This window comes from Lathamus discolor, chromosome 4 (genome assembly GCF_037157495.1).
Source record: "Lathamus discolor isolate bLatDis1 chromosome 4, bLatDis1.hap1, whole genome shotgun sequence".
Lineage (NCBI taxonomy): Eukaryota > Metazoa > Chordata > Aves > Psittaciformes > Psittacidae > Lathamus > Lathamus discolor.
Genome location: NC_088887.1, coordinates 111,611,058 through 111,633,471, shown reverse-complemented (window position 1 = coordinate 111,633,471; position 22,414 = coordinate 111,611,058). Strand labels below are relative to the sequence as shown.

The window sequence follows — 22,414 nt, the reverse complement described above, 5'->3', positions numbered from 1 at the left end:
GGAAGTCATGGAGTCTGACTTAGCTTTAGGTTGCTTAGAAGTAGAAAGATGATACCATGGAAAAGTAACAGACTCTAGAGTGCACACTTTCAGTAAGAAGCTAAAAAGTAATACCAAAGAAGTTTCTCACTGACAGGCTGAGAGAGCTGGGGCGGTACAGCCTGGAGAAAGCTGCAAGGAGACCTCAGAGCAGCCTTCCAGTAACTAAAGCAGACTTAAAAGAAAGCTGGAGAGGAACTTTTTATAAAAGCAAGTAGGGATAGGACAAGGGGGAATGGCTTTAAATGAGAAGAGGGGAGATTTAGATTAGATATTAGGATTAAGTTATTTTCTGTGAGGGTGCTGAGACACTCACACAGGTTGCCCAGAGAAGCTGTGGCTGCCCCATCCCTAGCAGTTTCAAGGCCAGGCTGGATGCGGCTTTCAGCAACCTGGTCTGGTGGCAGGTGTCCCTGCACATGGCAGGCGGTTGGAACTGGATGAGCTTTAAGGTCCCTTCCAATACAAACCATTATATGATTTAAGGATACAGGGACAAAACACCTCTAATGATTAAATCCCGCAGAAAACCATGTCACTGCCTCAAGATCCTTTCCAACACTCTACTGAAAAAAAAAAAAAAAAAAAAAGGACTTTTAAAACCATAGTACCTGATACTTCACAAATTTTATTCCATCACGCTTCCTTGTATTGAATTTCTCAGTGCTGTGCCCTTCTCAGAACTCCACACACTAGTATCCCAACTCAAAAATGTTTAGTAATATCCAGAGAAGCTGATGAAAGTGGATACAGGGTTAAACCCAAAGTGAGGTATCTCCAAAATATGCCCATATCCTCCAGCAATTTGAATGCTCAGCAGCTTTTCAAACAGTAAGTTTTAACATATATTTTTTTCTTTTAGCTTATTCTTGTCTGGATATATGTGAAGTGTCAGTATTTGCAACACGCTGGACAAGTTCACTGTGCATCATCTGAAAGTGCGTTTATTTCATCTGCTCTAGGCTGGCTACCTGCAAATTCATTAATATGATCTAGTTCTTGTGTTGAAAGAGACAGCAGAGAGCAATTCCCCATTCCCTTCTCCATAATACTTATTATTTAACACAACTCTCTCATATTAACTTTTTTCAGCCTATTTTTCCCCATCTTAAAAACTTTAGTTTCCAGGACAGTCTGTACCAAGATCATATCTGACACCTTTCTTCCCACCTTGTCAAGGCTGTTGTGTTCTCCTTGCAATGCTGGCACACAGACTGCATATGCTATTTGATATTATACAAAAAAAACAGTAATATATCTGTGTAACCATTTCCTTTGTTCTTTGTTCCTTTCCCAGTAACTTCTAACACTTGATTAGCTTTTGTCTGAGCAATGATGTAGCATACTTATGGAGCTATTTACTCCCCAACTCTTAGCCTTGAGGGGTAAAAGTCAACTCTGAGCCTACTGCTATATATAGAAAATTAGGGCTGCCTTCCTCTAGAAAATATGGCTTCTGCATTTGTTTTTATTTAGTATCATACAAAAGTTGCAGATATGGTTTTAAGATTTCCATCTGGGAGTAATTTGTATTCACGGCATTTTAAAAATAAGCCGAACAATACAATGATGGTCTGTTTCTCGTTCAAAAATCACAAAATTCAGCGCAGCTCCTATGTATATACATTGTAATCAAGCAAATCCTATTGATAAAAAACCAAGCAAACGAACCACACCACACCAGATTTAGTTTCATCCTAACACCTCCAAACCAGTTTTTTTAATATTCTTCAACAAGAATGATGAGCAGCATCTAAACCTGCAAGAACATATTAACACTGAGAGTTAGGACCTATGAAGCCATATTACCATCAAAGAGCTCTTGAAACAACCTAACAGGAAGAAGTGTAGCCCCCACACTCAAGATACCATGCTTTCTAGTAGCAAGTCAACTCTGCCAACACCAACCTTCAGCCTTTTCCCAGCACACCCTCTGCATGAATAAGTGCTCTCGACCCCAACTTCAACCTTTTCTCTATGAGAGTAGCTCTGGCTCATTGTTGCAGTGTTTCTCCAACATACTGTCACCAAACCTCCTTTCTCAGGTTTATTGTCACCCCAAATTGAGACTTACCTAAACACGATGAGAGGTTAAATGCAAATTGATTGTCTTTTCCATAGATTGCAGCATATTTTATACCACAATCCAGTTACTATTAAATGTCAAAAAAGTGTTTAATGCTATATCTCTTATTGCAAATTAAAGAACTTTAGAGACAGTAAGAAAAAAAAAATTCACAGATATTTGGAAAGAGGAAGTTATACCAAAAATTTTAAATAACATCCTCAAAGAACATTTTTGTTTCATGTTAAGCTGTTCATGCAAATAGAAGCAAAAAAGAAGAGAGGAAAATGGTTATTTAATAAACTACTCAAATAACTTCTGACACTGTAAAAAGCTTTTACAAAAAGCAACCATTTATCGATGTTTTATACTCAGGCTGTCACAAGTGGGGTCCCCAAGGATCAATACTGGGCCCCACACTGCTCAACATCTTCATAAGTGATCTGGATGATGGGACTGAAAGCAGCCTCACCAAGTCTGCTGATGACACCAAACTGGGTGGCAAGGTGGACACACCAAAAGGGCGAGACATCTTACAGGCATATTGATAGAGGCTGAAGAATGGGCTATCAAGAACTGTACAAAGCTTAACAAAGACAAGTGCAAGGTCCTGCGTCTTGGATGACATAACCAAAGAGCACAGTACAGGTTCAGATCTGTGTGGCTGGGAAGCAGCCCTGCTGAAAGTAGCTTGGGGTCCAGGAGGACTACAAGCTGCGCAGGGGTCAGCAGCATGCCATTGCAGCAGTAAAGGCAAATCCAATCCTGAGCTGCATCTGCAGAGGCATCACTAGCCGAGATAAGAGATGTGAACATCCCACTCTGGTCAGTACTTGTCAGGCCATGCCTGGAGTACTGTGTCCAGAGCCGGTCCCCACTACTGAAGAAAGACTCGGGCAGGCTGGTTTGAGTCCAAAGGAGAGCCATGAAGATCATCAAGGGGCTGGAGAACCTGCCCTATGAGGAAAGGTTGAAAAAGGTTTTCTCCCTGGAGAAGAGGCATCTAAGAGGGGGACCTCATCCCAGTATTCCAGTACTTAAAGGCACTTATGAGGAAGGAGGCTCTCTCTTCACAAGGAGGAAGCCACATGAAGATCACAAGGATTGAAATCCCATCACTGGAGATTTTCAAGACACAACTGAACAGAGCACTAGATAATTTCATCTAGGGTCCCTTTTCCACAACGTGTTGGACGCAGTGATCCTCAGAGGTCCTTCCAACCAGGGCTATTCTATGATTCTAAGAGAGTTGCAATGCCCCAGACAGCATGCTGTACAAGTGGCACCAACTGAGAAAAAAAGGTTAAGTAAGATAATGGTGTCCTATATACATTTTGCTTCCAGTTAAGAGTATTCTCTGAACATCCAAGAAATTGAACTGAGCAAAGAAGCATTCTTAAATGTATCATACAGCAGTTCACATAGAGCAAAAGACATCTTAGCAACAACAAACTTCTGCAGGATAGTATTATTCACTAAGTTTGAGAAATTTCCCTTCATCTGCTTGTCAAAAAGGCAGAAGCACAGTACAGCAGGATCACCCCACACTTCTGAAGACACTGAAGGGAAGTCCTATTGTCAGGAAGTGGTTCTACAACTGTAAAATCCTCTCTCTGTCTTCCTGTGTTGCCTTGAGAAAAGCCCCCACTACCACGTAAGCCTCAGATTGTTCAGGCCATTTTGCCATTGGTTTTTTTCTGAAAATATCTTTGCCCAGTAAAATTTAGTTGCTGCTTACTCTGGCCCTCTTCACTCAAAACACCACCAGCAAAACCTCATACTTTTTCCATAGCCTGTCCTTCTCTTACACTTTCTTTCCATAGTTCCACTCCTTAAACTTCAAAACAAGTCACATCATCTAACTGATGTGCCATTTCCTATGTTATCACTCATTTTACCTATGAGTTACAGTGAGAATCAGCAGCTTACTGCACAAGTACCAAACATGACATATAGGCAGATTTGAAATACAATGCACCAGGGTCAGCACAAGTCTCCAAGTTACCACAACTCTACCAGCAAAGCACCTCTCAGTGAGGGCCTCCCAATTCTTGTCTAACTCTACAGCAACATATAACCAAGCAAATAATATTCAAGTAACATTCTGCTCCACAAAACCCAGCCGTCCCAATTCTGTTCCAAGTTACTACTACTCCATGACTGAAGAGCTGTAACTGAGGGATGCTGACTCTTTAGAAAAGACAGGCCTGGATGACAAGGAGAACAATTTACCTTTTATGCCTCGTTTAAGGAAAAGCTCAGAGCTGGGGCTGTTCAGCCTACAGCAGATAAGGCTGGGTAGTGGGGATGGTGTCCTCAACATATATACAAATATCTGAAAAGAGGGTGTAAGGCCCTGGCTCTTTCCAAAGGTGTAAGCACAGAAACACACAGTAAGTAAAACAGCACGCGGATCAGTACCACTACAGGTGGCAAAACACATTAACTCGGGTTAACTCAAAACTAAGTTCCCGTTGCTCTCCGCCACCCGCGGTACCGCAGCCCAGCCCCGGTGGGGCAGAAGGGGCTCTGCCCAAAGCGTCCCCTCCGCCAGCTTCCGGTGCGGGCGGAAGGCAGCGGGCAGGGCCGCCCTGCGCAAGCCGAGACCGCCCCACCCCGGCCCGGGGCAGGTGGCACCCGGGGAAGGGCCGTGCCGTGCCCCTACCTTCGCCCGCTGCTCCCTGTGAGCCGCCGGGCTCTGCTCGCTCTCACACCCGGACGCCATCGCTGCTCCACGCCGGAAGCCAGCCGCCGTGCAGCAGCCCCGCCGTGCAGCGAAGCCGCAAAACTGTCGTAAACCGCGTCCCGGACAACGGCGGGGTGGCAGCGGCTGAGGCGGCGGAGCTGTTGAGCTGTCGGTCCCATGGCAGAGTTTCCTCAACTTCCTTCACAGCTTCGGCACCAAAGGTAGCTTGTGGAGGCTATCACGGCCTAGCAGGGGACGGTCACAGCAGGTACCGTGTACCCGAGTGCCCTATGCAACCGCAGGGATGTGCCCGCGGGGGGAAGAGGGGAATTCAAAGTCACCTTCAAGCACTTGTACGTTGCAGTTGGCCAACAGTGGTTTTGGTAGAGCTGCTGTATCTCGGGTGAAGCAAATGTTTATCTGAGACACGGTTTCTTTGGGGTGAGATCAGAGCATTATTAATGTGTCTGACACCAAATGTGTTCACAGTTGGCAAGAAATTATTCAGGTAAAGGTCTAACAAGTGCTTGGGTAATTTGTCAGCTGTTTGTATGGACAGTATGCAAACAAAGACAGTGTGCTTGCAAAGGGATAATGGTAATTTGATCATCTCCATGGCGGTATGAAATATGTAAATTGTATTTTTGATCAATTTATGCTATGACAGTTAACATCATCTCAAGAAAAACCTGCTGTAGATCACCACTAGGTAGAGCATGATAACTGATGGAGCTTTGTAGGCACCATTTGGAGAAGCAGCACGTGAACCCCCTTTGGGGAGCCATTTACAAAGCAAACAGATGGATATAAAAGACATTCCAGTAAGACTGCCTAATGCTATGATCAGTCCTTAGCTATATGCAACATTTGGTGTTATTCTTAATATCTGTAACCTTCCACATCGTAATAAGGCAGTACTGTATATTTTCATTTAAAAACACATTTCCAGTACTCCTGGGTTTAGGAGATAAACCATAATGCAGGTACACTGTAGAATCTCAAAAACTGAAGAACAATAAAACCCAGAATGCTATTTTATAAACATAATCATCTGCTGGTGGGGGTTTTGGGAGCTGACTTTAATTTTGAAGTCAGCAAGTAGGGAAAGGGTGATGGAATTTAATGCTATTTCCTCTCCTCCTCCAAGAGGAGGACTTTCTCAGATGAAGCAGGCAGATCTGAAAGTTTAGTCTTATTCCTTTCAAGATTTTACTATGTATGAGAGTTCCTCACATGCTCAGAAATCTCCAGTGAGCCTAAAGAACAAGTCACAGAATCACAGAATCACAGAATCCCAAGGGTTGGAAGGGACCTCAAAAGATCATCTAGTCCAACCCCCCTGCAAGAGCAGGGTAACCTACAGTACATCACACAGGAACTTGTCCAGGCGGGCCTTGAATATCTCCAGTGTAGGAGACTCCACAACCCCCCTGGGCAACCTGTTCCAGTGCTCTGTCACTCTTACAGTAAAGAAGTTCTTCCTGATGTTAACGTGGAACTTCCTATGTTCCAGTTTACACCCATTGCCCCTTGTCCTATCACTGGATATCACTGAAAAAAGCCTAGCTCCATCATCCTGACACCTACCCTTCACATATTTGTAAACATTGATGAGGTCACCCCTCAGTCTCCTCTTCTCCAAGCTAAAGAGACCCAGCTCCCTCAGCCTCTCCTCATAAGGGAGATGTTCCACTCCCTTAATCATCTTTGTGGCTCTGTGCTGGACTCCTTCAAGCAATTCCCTGTCCTTCTTGAACAGAGGGGCCCAGAACTGGACGCAATATTCCAGATGCGGCCTCACCAAGGCTGAGTAGAGGGGGAGGAGAACCTCTCTTGACCTACTAACCACTCCCTTTCTAATGCACCCTAAGATGCCATTTGCCTTCTTGGCCACAAGAGCACATTGCTGGCTCATGGTCATCCTCCTATCCACCAGGACCCCCAGGTCCCTTTCCCGTTCACTACTTTCCAGCAGGTCAACCCCCAACCTGTACTGGTACATGGGGTTGTTCTTCCCCAGATGCAAGACTCTACACTTGCCCTTGTTAAATTTCATCAAGTTTCTCCCCGCCCAACTCTCCAGCCTGTCCAGGTCTCGCTGAATGGCAGCACAGTCCTCTGGTGTGTCAGCCACTCCTCCCAGTTTTGTGTCATCAGCAAACTTGCTGAGGGTGCACTCAGTTCCCTCATCCAGGTCATTGATGAAAATATTAAACAGCACCGGCCCCAGCACCGACCCCTGAGGAACTCCACTAGTCACAGACCTCCAGCTAGATTCTGCGCCATTGACCACAACTCTCTGCCTTCTTCCTTTCAACCAGTTCTTGATCCACCTCACTACTTGATCGTCAAGCCCACACTTCTTTAGCTTATCTATGAGGATGCTGTGGGAGACAGTATCAAATGCCTTACTGAAATCAAGAAAAACGACATCTACCGCTCTACCATCATCCCTCCACCTAGTCACTTCCTCATAGAAGGCTATAAGGTTGGTCATACATGACTTCCCCCTCATAAAACCATGTTGGCTGTTCTTAATGACCCCCTCATCCTTGATATGCCTAGTGATGGAGTCAAGAATAAGTTGTTCCATCATCTTTCCAGGGATGGAGGTAAGGCTGACCGGTCTATAATTACCCGGGTCCTCCTTCTTGCCCTTCTTATAGATTGGTGTGACCTTTGCCATGCGCCAATCCTCAGGCACCTCGCCCGTTTCCCACGACTTACCAAAGATGATGGAAAGTGGCCTAGCAATGACCTCCGCCAGCTCCCTCAGCACCCGTGGGTGCATTCCATCCGGACCCATCGATTTACAGATGTCCTTGGTATACTACTTTTAATGGTCAGCTGGGCACCTCTGTTCAGTTGTCTCATTGTCAGTGCCAACATTAAACACACTAATAAAACAGCCATGCTTCAGAGATGCTGATCTTTGCTGAACTCCAGCAGGGAGGCACTGACCTTGCAGAGTCAGTTACGGTTTCCTATTTAATAGCATATTTTACACTTCCTCTGAAAGAAGCTGGTGACTCTCCAACTGACCTGTGTTATAAACCTGCTGCTAACCTTCACTGCTTGCCTTCAGCACTCTGTAACTAAATACATTTGACCAGCCTCTGTCAATGTCTTTATAAGATGTCTCGCCCTTCTGACATATCCACCTTACCACCCAGTTTGGTGTCATCAGCAGACTTGGTGAGGCTGCTTTCAGTCCCATCATCCAGATCACTTATGAAGATGTTGAGCAGCGTGGGGCCCAGTACTGATCATCAGGGTCCCCACTTGCGGGATAAAAAACATTGTGTCTGAAGTTAGTGCCATAAAATGGTAGAACACCTTACTCAAAAATCAATGCAATGACAATATCTGGGTTATTAGTTGGTCATGCCTGAACTGTGCAGTGAGTACCTGAGCTGAAAAAACAGACAACTTTCTGTTGTCCATCATAAAGAGTGCCCTGGCAGCAATAAAAAGCCCCCATGACACTGAGGATCCTGACAGCCTGCCTTGGAAGAGAGAGTTCAGCTTGCAATGAAAACAAATTATGAGAGTGCTGGATCGAAGAATGATTCACCCATTATTCCATGTTCAATAGCAAGTCATGTGTCGTTTGCCCCTAAGAGAGGGTTATTTTGTTAACTTCTTCAGCTACTCTAAAAGTGAGTGCTCTCTTCAGCTGTAGTTCAGCAGACCAGGGGTATGGAAGTTAGAAACATCCATTTTCCTTCTCCCCACCTCAGTTTCACAACTGCACTAAAGAGACTCTTTCATCAGGGAAATTCTTCAGTGACAAATACTACTAATAAATGTTTTGTGAGAAGGCTGTTCCACATGTGAAATGACAACTCATTCAGTTCATTTCTTGTCGGGCTTTTACATGCTTTGTGTTTCCTTTGAGAAATCAAAACCAAAGACTTTCATCAGATAGGAAGCTCACAGCGGGGATAACACCCATCCTGTCCTTGATTTGCTGGATAGATATAAGGAAGAAGTTCTTTACTGTGAGGGTGGTGAGGCACTGGAATGGGTTGCCCAAGAAAGTTGTGAATGCTCCATCCCTGGCAGTGTTCAAGGCCAGGCTGGATGGAGTCTTGGGTGACATGGTTTAGTGCAAGGTGTCCCTGTCCATGGCAGGGGGATTGGAACTTGATGACCTTAAGGTCCTTTCCAACCATAACTATTCTATGGTTCTGGTAACACACCGTTTCAGAAATCATTTCTTTAAGGGAAATGGGTTCCTGCTCAACCTGGGAGGTCCAGAGGTGCATGTCTCAGGGAGTTTCAAATCAGATGCTTTCAAAATGAGACATAAATACTGACTCAGGTCACCTGACTGGGACAGAAATTAAAACTCTGGGGCTTTAGTTTGTCAGTCCTTATGCATCAGATGAATGCAGTAATAACTCAAACAGTCCTGGGCAGAGCTTCAAGGCAGTGCAATGGGTTGCTTTTGGTTTTAAAGTGAGATTAAAGCATAGTTTTGCTTTTTAAAGGTAGGTCACTTCCAGAAGCCACGCTGTAGCCTAGTCCCACAGGCGGTTGTATCAGTCCGTTATTTAAAAGAGCAGCAATACCTTAAGCTGAAATGACAGACACTCTGTAGGGAGAAACCACAGCCTTTGGCTGCTCCAGAGACCTTGGGGATGTCTTTGCCCTTTTCTCCTGCTGTTGCTCAGTTCAATGCTGCAGCAGTCCCACTTGGACTCCACAGGTGAAGTATAATCGGGGAGTCTCCTCCTTTAATTTCAATAGAGAATCTAAAACAGCATGGAGATGGGAGCATGTCTTTCTCCAATGAATTTGTGAACACTCATGAAAAAAAATTATTGGGACCAGTGAGGTCTTGTTGCATGGAAAGGGCTCCAAGGCACTCCAGACCTTTAATGATAATTGTAAAGGGAATTTAACTGCCACAAAGAGTGTCCATAATTGTCTCTTTGGGCAGCAACTTAAACAATTCTCTCCAATTTTCACCCCACAATTCCTTAAATTACCTTTAATTTTTCTCCTTTTTTTTTAATACTACTGTGTTAAAAGGGAAGTGTAATTTCATATCCAGTCCTTGTCTCAGCCCTTGACCCAGAAATAGCTATAAATATTGAGTAATGTGGCTGACATCCCAAGCCACCTAGGTGCAGCTGAATCCAATTTTAGTCTCAGATTTGGTCAATGATTTATGTCTAATTGAACAAATATAGGAATTAGGAAGTCCTTTTGTTGAGTCATGAGTTCAGACTAGATCTTCTTGCTTTCTAAACTCCTCCTTAGAGAGGAATCTAGGTTCAGCTGGATCTAGACTTAGCTTCATACCTGGTCAGTGGTATTCATCTAAAGGGTTACAAGTATCATTTAGCAGCAATTTGCAGTTTTAAGATGAATCACAAGATTTCTAGCAACACTTGATTATTAAAGCTAATATACATGCACTTCCAAACAATAACTAAACCAACACATGCATGCACACTAAGATATATATGTGAATAATTATGCATATAAATATATGCATATGATTCTATGATATGTTCATATCTATACATATATATAAATTACCCTGTCACACAGGAATAGTGCCTTATTAATAAGGCCTTTATGCCTTATAAAGCTAAGCACATATTAGACAGGGTAGATTGGTGAGAAGTGACTTCTGCCCTGTATTTCTTCCTGCCTGTTCCTCCAGGAGACTGCCTTGCTTGTCAGCCTGGCCATATGTATTGACTCATCTGAGAGGACTATTTGGGAAGAGCAGAGATGCAGGAAGACCTCTTGCCATCCTAACAATGCTCCTACGAGGGATCCTGGTGTGGTAAGCGTAGCTGGGGCTTCTAATTTACATCCTTGCCACATACAGCCTGAGGCCCAAGAAATGTGCACAATAAACAAACATGCTTTTTTTAGTGCATTGTTAACGGCACTGCCTCAGAAAGAAGAGTTAGAGATATTTTCTATAAGACCAAGAAAGAAAACTCAAGCCCATGTTCAAAAATATGCCTGCTGTTCACTGACACAAGAACCATTCATGCGAAGCCAGGTTTGCTTTTAATGAATGGTGTGCTAAATCACTGCTTTCACTGAACATGTTTGCAATGCAGAATAAGGTGATATGGGCTAGGAATATCTTAGTATGCATTTCAGTCTCTTTCCATTTAATTTTAATTGAATACAGACAATGTGATGCTCTGACTGTCTTAGAAACATTGTTTCTTTGAGGCTTAAATTAATCTAGACCAGAAGGAGATCATGTTACTTTGTGAGTAAGCAGAACACCAAGTACTATAACAGTTTTCCTCTGGTCCATGTAACTGTGGCACCAAGTCTAGCCCAGGAGCAGGATTCTCGCAGGTGACAGTCCTCTCTTGCCAGTGTGCCAGAGGTCTTAAACCAAGCCACCTACCAGAACCAGCTGCCTTTCAATGCTCTGTGTGCAGCTCTCTTTGCAAATCCCAGTTCACAAAGGCCAGAACAGAGAATGCTGATACTGGAGGAGAGTCTAATTCATTTCTTGTTAATTAAAAGCAATATCAGACTGGTTGGAGGACTCAAAAATACTTCCTGTGTTCTGAATATGGATACCAGTTTCCAGTGTCTTTGCAGTAATTTAACTTCAAGACAGTTTGAGAGACAACAATATGAAGGAAGACAGGGAACCAGACATTTGGGTCAGGTGACATATATCCTCTCATTCTGGTGGCCTGGTGAGACGAACTGCAAATAAAATATCCTCTGATCCTTCCTCAGAATATGGGATGCAGAATAAGGAAAGTGAGATGTGAAGTGAATTTCCTGAGCAAAAATCATTAGAGTAGCAATAAAAAGATGAGATAGGGAGCGTTCCTTAAATAAATTATACTTTCTTGAAGGTCAAGACCCCTTCAAGAAAAGGGTCATGCTAGAAACAAAGCTTTTCTGGTAAATTAAAAACAGCATAAGGTTAGTTACCAGTCAGGCTATTTACTAAAGGGCTTTATGTCAAAATTTCCCAGCCTGAGATACATAAAAAAAACTTATTTTTCAGGAACCAAGAACTGATCTCAGAAAATCTGTGTAGGCTTAAAGCTCAATTGTTAAATTCATAGAGTAATTCCTTTGCGTTCTGTGGAAGTCAGGTCTTTGGTCATGCTTGCTCCTCTGTGGATACTTAAGACAGAGAGAGGGTTCAAAGGCTCATCCAAAAAGTGAGCAGTATTTGGACAGTATTGAGGCTTGTGAGTAATCCACCCCCAGAGGACTGCAGACCTGGTGATGAGATGGCCTGTTCTTCGAGGCTCCAGGGTTCACATTTCACGTAATTCCTTCACACAGAGCCCTTCCGAGGATGGCCAATATCCTTTTAAAAGCCAGTGCTTGATTAAAAAAGTTCTGTAAAAGGAGATGGTTAGAAGCAAAAAGATGCAGGTATGCAAAAGACTGCACATATATAATGTCCTGCAGGGAGGAACAAATAATCTGAAGAGGCTATTTGAATGGGAAATACAAAGTACTAAGATTTTCAAGGAACTTAGGCATGGCATTACTTGTGAATCAAGGGATTATTTCAGTGTTGGTATGTTAGGAAATACAATGCAGGTGAGAGTTTAGAGGCCATGAGGCCAGAGAGAGGAAGCATTCATGAAGGTGCAAAGATGGACAGCACACACAAACAAGGCCTCAGAAAAGGATGTTGTGCACAGAAGATTGATTTGGAAAAAAAGAGAAAGAAAAATAGCAGTTCTGTGTTGCTAGGCTTAGAGAGAGCAAAAGAACACACCAAGACTATGCACTGTGCGAATCACTTCTGGAAACTAAGCAAGAGACAAAGAGGAAAAAAAAGAATGAACCACCTCTGTTTCTCATCATTGCCATCTTTAACTAGAAGAATAAGGCAGTGTGAAAAGCTGAGGAGCTTTGAAAATGGAAAACTGAAGGCAAGATTTGCCTTCCAATAGCAGGAGTGCAGGATTCGCTGTAATTGTTCTAACAGAGCTTTAGTTGTTGTCAGATTACAACTTGAATGATCACTGACAAGAGCTGCAGCATACTGTAAAGGACTCTGTCTCCCTGAGATGAATGCTGTAGCAGTTCCTTGGCTGCAAGCTTATACTTTGAACTCATCTAAGGGTATGAGAAGTCTGACATTAAGGTCTGATGTGTAAGCAGTTCAGTGTGGTGAGAAACGTACCTCTCCATCTTCTGCTGTGCGCAAGGCATCAAAGATGAAGGAGACAGGATGGCTCAGCAACAGACTGAGCTATTTTTAATGTTAATAATTTCTAAACTCTGTCTAGGTTTCAGAATCACAACATCAATTTTGTTCCAAATTCTGAACAAGACATCACATGAAGAGCACAAAATCATTTACAAAAAAGTATATATTTCACACTAATTTATTCTACTGTCTTATGCTTTGGTTCGGTAGTTCCCCTTTCAATTGAGATTTCAGTAGGAATGTCAAAGACATAACTAAGAATAAATACATTGATATCATTGATTGTTTTGTTAGAAGATTGCAGCTTGTCTGCATACCAATGACAATTAGTTTTGCGCTTGTGGATGAGACTACAATGGCAGACCTTATGGAGTATATTGGGAGGAGGGATGGGGAAAAGGAGGCAAAAGGGGAAAGAGGGAAAAAAAGGTGGGGAAGGGGAGGGAAAAGGAGGCGAGCAGACCAAGCAGGAAGGCAGGCTCACTCAAGGACATACGCAAAGTGATTAGAAATGCAGGAAGCTCAGGGAGGAAAAGCATCACAGGAGCAAGGGGAGGACAATATTTCAAAACAAGAACAGATTACATTCTCAAAGGTACAAGGAAAGTCAGTGAAGAGAAGGCTTCAAAATCTTGGCTAAGAATAAGTCTTAATTTTGTAACTGTCTAATAGGAAATGTACTGAATATTTTGCTGCTGACCTGAGATGTGGACTTCAACATTAATATCTTTTCAAGTTAGGTAATATGTCTAGAAATCTGTATCTAGTTTGTCAATGAGAGCACCATCAGGCACTGGAAGAAGCTGTCTGCATTCAACAGACATCTCTATAGCAAGTATCTGGTGAGGAGGCAAGCGAGAGAAGGAACATGATTCATTTGTGGCCACATGAGATGTCAGGTGTGCACTTTCAGAGCAGCCTGGACAAAGCCATGCAATTCCGGTTCTGCCCCAGGAGGACACACATCAGTTAATGAAGGGCAAGTTATTTGCATTATACATTAGGGTCCAAATGCTGCTGTCGTCAGTGTAATCACTTCATATAAAGCACATTAGCACACATGAAAGAGATTTGCAATGATGAATGAAATGTCTTTCCCTCTTTTCTCCCCAGTTAATTATAGAAAACTATGGTGACACACAGAAAGTAATAATGACAAGAAATCCTCAACTGCAGCAGCAAAAAAGTGTACACAAAACAAAGCACACTGGCGACAGTAACTATTAATCTTCTTTAGTATTTTTAGACAAATCTTTACTCTTTTCTCTTTGCAAGTGAAAATTGTTTCTGTGATATTTACAGGCATAACATACCCGAACTGGGATTCTGAGACTGAAACTCATTCAGATTCTGTTAAATCTGAAAATCTTGTAATGTATGGAAATATTATTACTTTAAATCTCTCATAATGCTTGGGATGGCTTGCCGTCAAAGAATGGTTTGGGCTGGAAGGGACTCTAAACCTCATCTAGTTCTAATCCCCTGCCATGGGCAGGGACACCTTCCACTAGACCAGGTTGCTCCAAGCCCCTTCCAACCTGGCCTTGAACACTGCCAGGGATGGGGCAGCCACAGCTTCTTTGGGCATCTTGTGCAAGTGCCTCACCACCCTCACGGGGAAGAATTTCTTCCTAATACCTAATCTAAATCTTCCCTCTGTCAGTTTAAATCCATCCCCCTTGTCCTGACACTACATGCCTTTGTAAAAAGTCCCTCTCCAGATCTTGTCTGCCCCTTTAGGTACAGAAGCCGCCTCTTCTCCAGGCCAGACAAGCTCCTCTCTCTCAGCCTGTCTTCATAGCAGAGGTGCTCCAACCTCTGATCATCTTTGTGGCTTCTTTGTGGCTTCCTCTGGACTTGCTCCAACAGCTCCACGTCCATCAGGGGAACACATTGTACAAATCAGAACATTTGCTGTATGCAGTGACAGCTGCATTACATTAATTTCTGGCACAGCTCCCCAAACATGCTTATTGCCATTTACTTTATATAGCCTATGTCTGAGCTCTGCTAAGGAAAGATTTACCTATATAGCTGACTTTCAAAGGTTCTCTTCATCCTGTACGCACACCAGCAGCTTCCTATCACTCAGACTAAATGCTGTTTTTCTTACCTATATTCAGTATCTCTGACATTTACTTTAATTGTTACCACTGGGATCATGCCATTTAATCAGTCACTGTTAGTCTCCACCCTCTGCCATCATGCTCTACTGATAGTATGTCGTAGTTTCTATTCACCAAGTTCTTCTCTATGACATGTTCTTACAATCTCTCTGCTTTTTCAGCTCCTGGAGGCTGAGAGATACCTTGATCAAATCATGAACCAGTCATAGCCTGAACAGATGTGGGAGACCTTGCTCTGTTCAGCCTGGAGATGAGCACCCTGTATCAGTAGCCAGGCCCGATTTGGACCCATCATGCAGATGCAGTATAAATAACATCACTCTTCCTAAGAGATCCATTACTTTCAACATGAAGTACCACTGGCTTCTCTGTGCATTGGCATCAGTCTACCAATCTGTTTGTCAAACCCTTGCTAAAATACTGCCCCTCTAAATAGGTATGCAATGTCTCCAAGATAAGGATGAATTATGCTCAGCCCTAGACAGTTTGTTCCTGTACTTCTCAAACCACTGAGACCATAAATTGGGATACAAGACCTTGACCTAAATTCTGCTTCTCCTGTACAGATTAATTGCTTTGTCTGCTAAAAGCAGGCTGATGGTCTGCAGAATTAAAGGCTGAATACCTGGCAGATTCTTCTGAACTGCACATCTTCCTACATCTTCCTCCTGCTATACATCCTACCATGCAATAGCTTTTCACAGAATAGTAAGGGTTGGAAAGGACCTTAAGATCACCTAGTTCCAATCCCCCTGCCATGGGCAGGGACACCTCACACTAAACCATGTCACCCAAGAAAGAAACTGGAATGCTGTTTGCTAACCAGCAATGTGTGAATTTTCTATCTTGATGGTTTGTAATTCAGCTGTCACTTCTTAAAAACCTTATTATAAACATGCCAATATACTTGTAGAAAATATGGAGAGATTAGGCAAAGCAAAGCTCGGGAGGGGGTCAAATACCATCTCCTGCTATCTGGACCCTCAGTACATATCTACATGGATCCATGGAAGAACCTTGAGCTTGGACAGTCTTGTCTGTCTCAGGCCTCTTTCCTCCTACAAACCACCTATCTCATGGAATTTTTCCCCATGCAGACATCTCAAACAGAGTTTTCAGCATAGCTGAGAGGTAGATCTGTGGCTTAAGAGAAGACACATCTCAGTCTGCCTTTGCCAGTGAGGAACATGCCTGAGGAACCAAAAACCATGTGTGAAATGCAAGCAGAGAGGAGCAGCCAGCTGCACTCACACTACACAAACATGACGAGCACATGCCACAGAGAATGTACAAAATAAGGCAAAAGGAAACAGAGATAGAGACGAGGGAAGCAAGGAGTCAGCTGGCTGTGGGACAGGCAGTAGCTACTAATTGCATCACTGCAAAGGGCAGAAGTAAGGGGACAAGATAGTATGTACTATTAAAGCATACAGAAGACAAGGCAGGTGAGTTAACCCAATCCATTTTGGAATTTGCAGAAATACGGACCCCAGTAACATGGGAAAGTTGTAGGCTGTACATTGAGACCCCTCCCAGATTCACATAAAATGGGAAAAACGAGACTAACCAGCCAGTCCAGAGGATGAAGCTTGGTTTGCCTTAAGGGACAGTACTTGGGATGGGATCTTTCTGTATTGGCATTTTATTTTCATGTTTGATGACCTGTAGAGACAGGACAAGGGGTAACGGGATCAAACTAAAACAGGGGAAGTTCAGGTTGGATAAAGGAAGAAGTTCTTTACTGTGAGGGTAGTGAGGCACTGGAATGGGTTGCCCAAGGAGGCTGTGAATGCTCCATCCCTGGCAGTGCTCCAGGCCAGGTTGGACAGAGCCTTAGGTGACATGGTTTAGTGTGAGGTGTCCCTGCCCATGGCAGGGGGGTTGGAACTAGATGATCTTGAGGTCCTTTCCAACCCTAACTATTCTGTGAAACAAAGAATTTACTTAAAATGAAAATTAAATCTTTTTGTATTGTTTCTTGCACATGGCTATTACTCCTTTTTTCCATATGCAGAACTTCACTAAAAACACGCACAAATGTTTCATCACAGATGTTGTGCACATAAAGGTCTCAAAAAATCACTACAATTAGAGAAAGTTCTGAAAAAAACCCAAACACCCCCCCCCAAAAAAAAAAAAAAACAACTAAAATAAACAAACACTAAATAGAAAAAAAATAATAATAACAGGCAAGGATCAAACTTGAGACTTCTGTTGCTTGGTAAAGACTTGGAATGATGACTTGGAAGCTTCACCAGGAATAGGTTCTTAAGTAGCTTCTGATGCTTTGATCAAGGACTGACATATAAATCTCTCAAGAATTCTTCCATCATATTAAAACTGTTGGAGACTTTCCAGAACAGCGAAGATTGCCTTTCCTACTGCATTCTCCTCTATGGTGACTTCATACAGCCTTGAGGAGCAGTACAAGAGTTCATCTTTGCTCACTCTTCCAAGGCCAGTCCTCCAAGCTTTCTGAAGAGAGGCTGTGGTCTCCACACAGCTTTTTGAGGCTCTCACTCAGCAAAGCAACACATTGTTTTGTCCCTCGCCATCTGCTGTCCTAAGCCTTTCCCTGCTAAGCTGAACTTGAGCACTTTCAGGGAAATCCAGCCCCTCTGAGGTCTCAGGAGTTTTGTCACTGGCAACGCTGCACCAGAGTGTCAGCCTGAAGGACCTCTATGAAGTTAAGAGAAGCCCTCAGTGCTTTGCAGGTTTAATCTTTTGCCTGCCCCCAGGACAATAGATCACATTGGTTTATACCTGGCTTTAAGCCACAGATGCTCTGAAGCACTTGTTTTGTCAGGGCAGGGCAGTGCAACACATCTGTCTGACAGGAGGGTGAAGTGTGGTGGCCTGGTGTATTCCTCCCGGAATAGGAGGCTGGGACCCAGGGGCAGTGACCCCTAAAGAGCCACCTCTGGCACACCATCAGATGTTTGCCTGCATGTGTCCAGCCATAGCAAAAATTCCCACCTCCCCATCCTTGGTGCACTAAGGCGCTTTGGGGATGATGGGGACACAGGGAAAACAGGCACAGGAGAGGCACTGGCATTTATAGCACAGGAAATGGCACACAGAGCTCTACTTTCCCTTTATCTTCTAGATTGCAAGTGAATAACCATTTAAGCACATTTGTTATTTAAATAAGGCCAAAAAGGAACATAATTATTATGAAAACCACCACACAGTGAAACCTGTAACATTTAAATCCAATCGTTGACCTTAAAGAGTTTCAGCTCATTACACTTCCAGGAGGTAAAAGGGATGAGTACTGCATAGGGCAGCTGTGGTGGCAGGTAATTCTGTGTTGTAATGAGGTCCTCGATAAACCTCTGCAATAGATTTTGTTAACATCTACCTTCTGTCCTCCCTTGTAATTTTCTCCTTCACCACTTGATTCCTCTCTGAGCATTCTTTGACTTCAGTCAAAGAAATAGTTCATAACATTTCCAGGCCTTGGAGAATGTCAAGAGTTCTTTCAACTCTCCTAATGTCTTTGAAGAGCTGACACACTCCTGGACCCAGTCCCTTGCTCACAGCTCTTAGGAATGCGAGGAAAATCCCTTTTGGTTCAGTTACATACTGCACATTCAACCCACACATTAACATTGCCCAAAGCTGGTGTTCTCCATGCCAGAACCTCCTTCCAGAACCAGGACCTGCTGAAATCCATCTGGGCTGCCTGGGACAGGGTGAAACAGGAATGGCGACTGGGAGCCATGTGCCAGCACAGCTGCCTGTAGCCTGCAAGTCTGAGGCAGGCAGGAGAAGGCCAAGTACATTCAGCTGTCCTCCAAGTCCCCACACGATTCAGGATGGGGACTTGTTTAGATGCCATAAGTTACAGCAGCAGTGACCTGCCTATACCATAGATATTGCTGTAACTGTGGGCAATTATCAATGAAAAGGGCAATGAGGGCATAGCCCAGCAATGCTGGGTTCCAGAGGCACCAACAGCTGCTCACCCTGCAAAAGCCAGTCCATTATACTTTGATTCTGGAAACCCATTGCAGGGGGCACACTCCTTTGATAGCACAGGAGCTGTGTTAAATTGTGCTGGTCATTGCAGGCAATGGCAAAAACAGCCACTGTGAGTCAGCCAGCCCAGCATCAGTTCCCCTCTCCTCCAGCTCTTTGTTCCTCTGAAGTACAATAAATACAACTTGTTCCACTGCCTACATTCCAGGGTTGAAGCTACCCTGCAGAAAATTTGCATCAATATTGCCTTCACTTTAATCTTTTCACTGTTTTTCTCCAGGGGCATCTGTACTGACACTCCTGGCATCCCACGAGCTCTGGTGCTACAGGCACACAGCCCTGTGCTCACAGGAGAGCAGGCGTTCAGCAGAGCTGGTCAGGGTGTTCCAGCTGAGCAACCTCACACCCCAAAGGAGCTGTCAACACTACAGTGAAGAGCTAGAGAAATCTGGGGAGTAACAGCATGAGTTGTGGGTGCTTCAGGGTCAAGGAAGAGAAAAAGGGCTCTGGTGTCCTCAGCAGCTTTCCTGTTGCCCTTGTGGAAATCACTACTACCACAACCAAAAGAGTAAATTCCAAACTGAAAAACATCTGTGACTCCCACCAAAACAGGCAGGATAATTTAAGGCAGGGTTTTGACTTTTCAGCTAAACTGCTTCACATGCCATTCGTTCATTCAACTGGAGCAAAAGAAGGGAGAGGCAGGCCCTCTATCTTTCAGAAGCTCAACCCTGCCCTTACTGATTTCCACAGCCGGTATATTCCCACTTAATCCTCTTCACTGTAATTCACATAAGTAAAATAAATACTCTGCTGAGGAAGTACCTGAGTTTGGCCATTATTTAACATGCACACAGTACTAGTTACTGTTATTAAGTCAATAAACAATCTTTATTTTGTTATTTTAAAAGAGGTAATAGCTGCAGCCTGCATTAAAAATACCTTTAAAAAAAACCAAACAAAACACCACATAGAGTGGAAGAAATGCCACAGGCTACAACTTTTCTAGAACCACACACCAGTTTCCCTGATCATAGTAACTCCTTTGAACCCTCACACAATCCAGGGATCTGCACACTGCTTCCAGTTCCCCTTCACAGAACACATGGTAATAGCGGTGGAAAACAGGGCTGAGTTCTTGTGATTCCTTGGAGCCAACTGGAAACAACCCTGCATCCACGCTTTCCCCTTTCTTTTTTGAGCCACCTTTCAGGTGCCAGGGAACCAGCAAATCCTGAGAGTGAAAGGAGGTTCTGTTAGTGTGAATGGGCAGTGTGGAGTCTGCTATGGGCTTTGCATCACAGCCTTTGTCCTTCGGGTCACTAAGGAGTCGGTCAGAACACACTGAGTCTTGACTGCTGCTATCAGGGAGCTGATCACTGAGTGGTCTCTGGGCCGTGCCAATGTTAATTTCCTCCTCTTTGTCTTTACTACCATTCTTTTCCTTCAGGTATTTAGACTTCTGGTTTTTGTATTCTTGTTCCATTGCCCAGACGTAAATGAGTGCTGTTCCACCAGGTCTCAGAAGCCGGGCTAGTTCACGGATAGTAGCCAGTCTCCTCTCCTACAAAGGAAAAGTGGAAGTATGAAGCTAGTATGTAAAAGACAGGAGAACAGAATGGCAGCAACTTTGCCTTACTGTCCTCCCCAGGATACAATAAAAATCAGAGGAACTTTTTTCCACTGTTCATTTTAATTCATAGCATAATCCATCAAGAGGAGGAAGCCAGGCCATTTTCCTAAGCACAAGACTAGAACTCCATATTCTAGAAGCTTGTTACAATGAAACAGTTCCTGCCAGCAGAAGCTTACACAGCCCAGAATACAGCAGACTAGTGAGTACTGTCCCATTTCTTGAAGATGGACAATGAAGGCAGAGAGAAAAAGAAAAAACACATACGAGATCTGCTTAAAATCTGAGCTGGGAATAACATACCTCTGATTGTCAAAGCAGAGCCCCCTTCTCTAGTGACATTAACTGTGAGCAGATGAAAATAAAACACAAACACCTAGATCAAAGGGCATCTGCCGAGCAAAAGAAGAATGTGAAGTCTTAAGAAGCAGCAGCACAGCAGCGTTATCTCTGCTCTGACATCTACTTATACCAAATGCAAACCTTTGATTTCTCCTCATTTTGTTCTTCCCTTTTGCTTCCATGAGCCCAAACCAGCACTTTTTAGTAGAACTAGTAGCTGCGCACAGCCTTACAGCTGAGCACAGAGAGGGGTGACTTACCACTGTTGAGAAATGGTGGATTACAGCAATAGAGATGCAGGCGTCACAAGAACCACTGCGCATTGGCACTGACAGCGCATCGCAGACAAAAGCCTCCAGATTTTTCTCTCCACAAATATCCACCAGGTTTTTGCTGCGGTCACAGCCAACCTATAACAAAGTGTTTCATTAGGCTTTTCGTAAGATAATTACAAGACTGGAAAATGATTTTCACTTGATGCTTACAGTAATAGAGTCATCACGGTCTCCTACTGGGGTAACATAGTTTAAAATAAAAACAAGAGCAAGTGTGAGAAAACGGCTTCAAGAGGCATATATGGTTCCCAGGTGTGGACAAAAAGTAAAAACCCTGATGCTTTAAAACAAACAGGGCAGATTGAGTATTAGACAGCTCATTGGAGCACCCTGATTTTGAGCCAGCTTAAGACAGAACAGGTTTCAGCCCAGCTTCTCAAAGCTGTCCTTAAGGTATCCTGAAACCAGCAAAACAAGAGGTGACCTAAACTCAGCATTTTCTTTTCCTTCCAATTGCCCTTTGTAACCTGACAACATTTGAAACAGCCAAATACTGAACTCACAAAAGCTGTATGTGCAACTTCAAAGGACAATCTGGTGACTTTGGTGGCATCATCACCATTTCAAGGCCAGGTTGGATGAAGCCTTGTGTGGGATGGTTTAGTGTGAGGTGTCCCTGCCCATGGCAGGGGGGTTGGAACTAGATGATCTTGAGGTCCTTTCCAACCCTGACTATTCTATGATTCTATGATCACTGCAATATGTGACACAGTTTCACCATTTCAGTATAAGAAAAGAAATGCTCAGGTACAGCCCTGTTTGCCTCAGTATCACAACCCACAAAGACGTAAGCACAGTATCATTTTCTGAGGTTCTGTATAGCCACAATCAAGTGACCCCTACAAACCACTCCAGAGCACCTCATAAAACATTTCTTTTTTCACCACTTTGAACCTTGCAAGTGTCCAGGTCAAAGATGGTAAGAAAGTTTTTTTACATGCTTGCATAAATCCACTAAATCCAAACTGAACAAAGAGTGGGGTACGTACCACCCTCATTTTCATTCCTGTCACACACAATGAATA

General features: G+C 43.6%; 2 protein-coding genes and 1 long non-coding RNA gene across 5 annotated transcripts in view; 1 reads left to right on the top strand and 2 right to left on the bottom strand.

Annotated features, from left to right (window-relative positions):
* Window positions 1-4,873, bottom strand: part of CWF19L2 (CWF19 like cell cycle control factor 2) — a 69,813-nt gene extending 64,940 nt beyond the window's left edge. Inside the window, exon 1 of the mRNA XM_065678660.1 lies at window positions 4,770-4,873. Coding sequence (XP_065534732.1) covers window positions 4,770-4,829 — 60 coding nt within the window. The 5' untranslated portion in view covers window positions 4,830-4,873. The remainder of the gene's footprint in view (window positions 1-4,769) is intronic.
* LOC136013990 (uncharacterized) lies at window positions 4,710-19,903 on the top strand. Its single transcript, XR_010612470.1, has 3 exons — window positions 4,710-5,011; window positions 10,468-10,593; window positions 19,360-19,903. It is a non-coding gene; the product is annotated as an uncharacterized LOC136013990 (long non-coding RNA).
* A 43-nt stretch (window positions 19,904-19,946) lies between these two features.
* The window catches only part of ALKBH8 (alkB homolog 8, tRNA methyltransferase), a 47,259-nt gene continuing 44,791 nt past the window's right edge, over window positions 19,947-22,414 (bottom strand). For all 3 annotated transcript variants that reach the window (XM_065678664.1, XM_065678662.1, XM_065678663.1), the window contains 2 exons: window positions 21,315-21,464; window positions 19,947-20,643 (listed from right to left, as the gene is read on the bottom strand). In XM_065678664.1, the coding sequence (XP_065534736.1) occupies window positions 20,074-20,643; window positions 21,315-21,464 (720 nt within the window). In that variant the 3' untranslated portion in view covers window positions 19,947-20,073. The remainder of the gene's footprint in view (window positions 20,644-21,314; window positions 21,465-22,414) is intronic.